This window comes from Monopterus albus, unplaced genomic scaffold (genome assembly GCF_001952655.1).
Source record: "Monopterus albus unplaced genomic scaffold, M_albus_1.0 scaffold2.1, whole genome shotgun sequence".
NCBI classification, from domain to species: Eukaryota; Metazoa; Chordata; class Actinopteri; order Synbranchiformes; family Synbranchidae; genus Monopterus; species Monopterus albus.
This window is the reverse complement of record NW_018127882.1, coordinates 8,784,194-8,789,103: the sequence shown is the minus strand read 5'-3', so window position 1 is coordinate 8,789,103 and position 4,910 is coordinate 8,784,194. Positions and strand designations below refer to the sequence as shown.

Genomic DNA, 4,910 nt, shown 5'->3' with positions numbered 1-4,910 from the left:
TGAAATTAATTTAAAATCAATTAGTACACAACCTCTATTTATGTAGAATGATTTATGTAAAAATTACTGAGGTGAAAAGCTGAGAATGTTCACACTGCGAATGTTATAAAAGTACATTTTGATACTTTGTTTTGTGTTTTATCTGTTTAACTCACAGGCCACGCTCTCTCAAAGTTCCCAGGAATAAGCGTACAAGATGTAAGAAGAATAATCCGAAAAAAATGCAACAATGAAAACTACAAGCAAGCTGCTACTAAAAAGACATTGGACATTTAATATTTCTGCACAAAACCAAATACTGTATATGGTTAAAACCTGCTTCCCTTGTTCTGAAAGGTATGTGATTCTTGTGGAAGTTTCACAGTTCATATTTTAGTCTTTTTTGAAGTGTTAGTGCTTCCAGACAGGTTTAAAATGTGCTCTGTGAACTGAATCTTGGTTTTAAAAACAATATCGCAAATCTTGCAATTAGATTTGCGATATGTGAGCATAAATTTGGAACTGTTCAGTTGAGCTCAATAAAATACCGCAATCAATATTGGTCACATTTTTTTCAATATTTTTCACTTAGGAGCTAGAAGTATTACTAGGTTATTTGTAGTACACTTTGGGTGGCTGTGGCTCATGAGGTAGGGCACTTGTCTCCTGACTAGCAAGTTGGTGGTTTGACTCCTGGTCTCCCCGCATGCCTAAGTGTCCCTGAGCAAGACACTTAACCCTGAATTGCTCCCGGTGGCTTGACTAGCGCCGGTGTGTGGCAGCCTGTCGTCGTGAATAGGTGAATGGTGTATGATTTCCCTGTAAAGTTCTTTGGCCAGTGCAAGACACTGTGAGAAAGCGCTCTATAAAATACAGTCCATTTACTTGAAAATGTATATTTGTACACTAACCAGAGGACTAGAAGTTTATTATTAATATACTAATAGGAAACCTAAAAGGTTACTTTCAGTATACTTCAAAGTGTATTTTCATAAACTAAAATGGGCACTAGAGTTTACTGATGGTAAACTAATAGTATACCAAGATGATTACTTTCAGTATACATTAAAGTGTACTTACATAAACTAAAAGTAGACTTGAAATTTATTAAGAGTAAACTAACAGTATACCTGGAAGATTACCTAAAGTATACTTCAAAGTGTACTTTCATAAACTTAAAGTGGGCCAATTTAGTCCCAAGAAGTATACTTGTTAGTAAACTGCTAGTACATTTGAATCAGTGTACTTGGTAAATAAAAGTACACTTGGGGAAATACTTTAGTATACTTAATAACATGTACTTGAGGTATACTTCTTTTTGGTAAGGGAAAAGACTAAACTGCAAACCGTTTGTCTTTGGGAGGAGGCCTTATTCTTTTTTCTTTGTTTTCTGATGGACTGAGAACCAACGATTAAGGTGCATACTGCCTCTGACTGTATCACAGTGTATAAGTACTTAAAAAGTAAACTGAAAGTATACTCTCTCATTTTTAGTTTAAAATTAATATACTTGAAGCATACTTGCATATACTACTTTTTTGGTAAGGGTGGTTTGTCGAGGATCCCCTGAAGTTTGGGAATATTTTCATTGGTGTCATTGGTGTTGTGTGTGAATGCTGTATCGTCTCCTGTAAAGCGCTTTGGCCAGTGCAACACACTCTGAAAGTGCACTGTGGAAAAATGCGCTATATACTGTAAATACAGTCCATTTACCATTTTCACATTGTCTTTATATGCTTCATTTTCATTGAAACTCAGGTTTATTGACAGTGAATCTTGTCACCAGAGATTTATTCATGGTAGATTTCTGTAGTTTTGTAATGTGGACTCTTAGGGCCGCTGTTGACCAGAGTGTCGACTGAAGGCAGTACGGTTACACCTCCTATGTACCATCGACATGATAAAGAAAGAGCAGCACGACAGGAAAGATGGGACACTGTGATCGTGCAGACTAAATGAAAATCATACATTGGTTGAACTTTGAGTAGCTTTTGTTTGGATTACGCAGGCGCCAAATTCAACTTTTCATACTGGAATATCACCTTTACTGGATATAAACACGCTGAGCAATCTGAAGCAATTTGGAAAGAACAATGACGAGGCAAGTGCTGCTGTTCATATGTCTCCTCTCCGTCGTCTCGGTGCTCGGCCAGGTCAGTTACATTATTCCCGAGGAAATGGCCAAAGGATCTTTAGTGGGTGATATAGTGCAGGATTTAGGTTTACAAACCAAACGTCTTGTCTCCGGTAAAGCTCGAATTTATACCCGAGACAGTGAGGAGTACATCGAGCTGAACAGAGAAAGAGGCGTCCTCCTTGTTAAAGAGAGAATCGACAGAGAGGCGCTCTGCAGACAGACGACGCCTTGTGCTTTACATTTTCAGATTATTTTAGAGAATCCAATGGAATTTTACACTGTTGCAATCCAGATTGCTGACATTAATGATAACGCGCCGACCTTTAAGAAAGATGAAATCAATTTCAAAATTAGCGAATCAGCGACCACCGGTGCAAAATTTGTGCTGGAAAAGGCTCTGGATCTTGATGTTGGAAGTAATGGTGTTCATGGCTATGACATAAAACCAACTGATAATTTTGCTCTGAAAGTGCACAGTAACGCTGATGGAAATAAAAACGTAGAGATGGTGCTACAGAAGCCTTTAGACAGAGAGAAACAAGAGCAGATATCTCTTGTGTTAACGGCTGTAGATGGAGGAGAGCCGCAGATGTCAGGAACAATGATGATTCTCATCACAGTTTTAGACGCTAATGATAATGCTCCTGTTTTTACACAGCCCGTATACAAAGCTACAGTTACCGAGAATTCACCTAAAGGAACGATTGTGGCTACTGTTACAGCCTCAGACGCAGATGAAGGCTCGAACAGTAAAATAACATACTCAATCACAAATTCAGTAGATGATGACAGGAAACTATTTGAGATAAATGAAGAACACGGCGACGTTAGTTTAATTGGAAATATTGACTTTGAAGAGTCACGAAATTATCAAATAAATCTACTTGCAATTGATGAGGGAGGACTCACGGATACGTGTAAGTTGATTGTCGATGTGCAAGATGTAAATGACAACAAGCCTGAAATTAACATAATGTCAAAATCAAATATGATATCAGAGGATGCCAAACTCAATACAGTTGTTACAATGATAAATGTTGAAGACAAGGACAATGGAGAAAACGGAAAAGTGCAATGTTTCATTGGAGAAAGTCTTCCGTTCATTTTAAAAACATCCACAGAACATTTCTATAGTTTAGTGACAGACAGTGAATTAGATAGAGAGAGATCTTCAGAGTATAACATCACAGTGACCTGCTCTGATGAGGGAGTGCCCTCCCTCTCCAGCAGCGTCACTCTCACCTTACAGATCTCTGATGTCAATGACAACGCTCCTGTCTTTGAGAGGAGCTCATATGAGGCCTACATTGTAGAAAACAACACTCCAGGTCTCTCCATATTCACAGTGAAAGCCAGAGACGCTGACTGGAACCAGAATGCCCGTGTTTCTTACATACTGGAGGACTCCTCTGTTAACGGAGTGCCAGTCTCCTCATATGTGTCCGTTAGTGCTGATAGTGGAGTCATCCATGCAGTGCGCTCTTTTGACTACGAGCAGATCAAAGATTTCCACTTCCGCGTCAAAGCTCAGGATGGAGGCTCTCCTCCACTCAGTAGTAATGTGACTGTGAAAATACTGATCCAGGACCAGAACGACAACCCCCCTCAGGTCCTGTACCCAGTCCAGACTGGAGGCTCTGTGGTGGCTGAAATGGTGCCTCGTTCAGCAGATGTGGGCTATCTGGTCACTAAAGTGGTGGCTGTTGATGTGGACTCTGGACAGAATGCCTGGCTCTCCTATAAACTGCAGAAAGCCACAGACAGGGCGCTGTTTGAAGTGGGCTTACAGAATGGAGAAATCAGAACTATCCGCCAGGTGACTGATAAAGACACAGTGAAACAGAGACTGACTGTTATAGTGGAGGACAACGGGCAGCCCTCTCGTTCAGCTACAGTCATTGTTAACGTGGCGGTGGCGGACAGCTTCCCTGAAGTGCTGTCGGAGTTCACTGACTTTCCACACGACAAGGAGTACAATGACAACCTGACTTTTTACTTAGTGCTGGCTCTGGCTGTAGTTTCCTTCCTCTTCATCACCTGTTTAGTGGTTATTATATCAGTGAAGATCTACAGGTGGAGACAGTCTCGCATCCTGTATCACTCCAATCTCCCTGTGATTCCATATTATCCACCACGTTACTCAGACACTTTGGGGACAGGGACTCTCCAACACGTGTACAACTATGAGGTGTGTAGGACGACTGACTCCAGGAAGAGTGACTGTAAGTTTGGTGGAGCTGGTAGTCAGAACGTGTTGATAATGGACCCCAGTTCTACAGGGACGATGCAGCGGATACAGGGTGAGAAGAGCATCCTGGATGAACCTGACTCTCCTCTAGAGGTTAGGCTTACTGTATATTTCCTCTTTACACCTTTTATAATGACACTTCCCATTTTTATCGCATGTAGTTGTTCAGTCTGGACATTCAGACATGTTTGTGTTGGAACATTTTTTTGATGTTGCTTTGCCTTCACTCAGGCCTGTTATTTTCATTTTCATAATTGTAATTTATTACTTAAGTGCTTTATTGTCTAAATGAAGTTCTATTTTTGAATTGAATTTACATTGATTTTGCTTTTTTGTGGCTTAACCTGCTCTGGGACAGATGAAGAACAGCCATTTGTCACACTATCACTAAGCGTAATCAAAGTGCAGGTGGTAGTTTTAGTAGCCGCTGTACATATACTTAACCCTTGTGTTCTGTTAAGAATCATAATGAAGCAGTAGAAAACATAGGAAACATGCAGCCATGCCCTTACTAAAAAGAAGTATACCTCAAGTACATGTTATTAA

General features: G+C 40.2%; 1 protein-coding gene across 1 annotated transcript in view; it reads left to right on the top strand.

Annotated features, from left to right (window-relative positions):
* Nucleotides 1-4,609, top strand: part of LOC109955471 (uncharacterized) — a 52,095-nt gene extending 47,486 nt beyond the window's left edge. Inside the window, exon 9 of the mRNA XM_020591656.1 lies at nt 4,276-4,609. Coding sequence (XP_020447312.1) covers nt 4,276-4,574 — 299 coding nt within the window. The 3' untranslated portion in view covers nt 4,575-4,609. The remainder of the gene's footprint in view (nt 1-4,275) is intronic.
* The last annotated feature ends 301 nt before the right edge of the window (nt 4,610-4,910 follow it).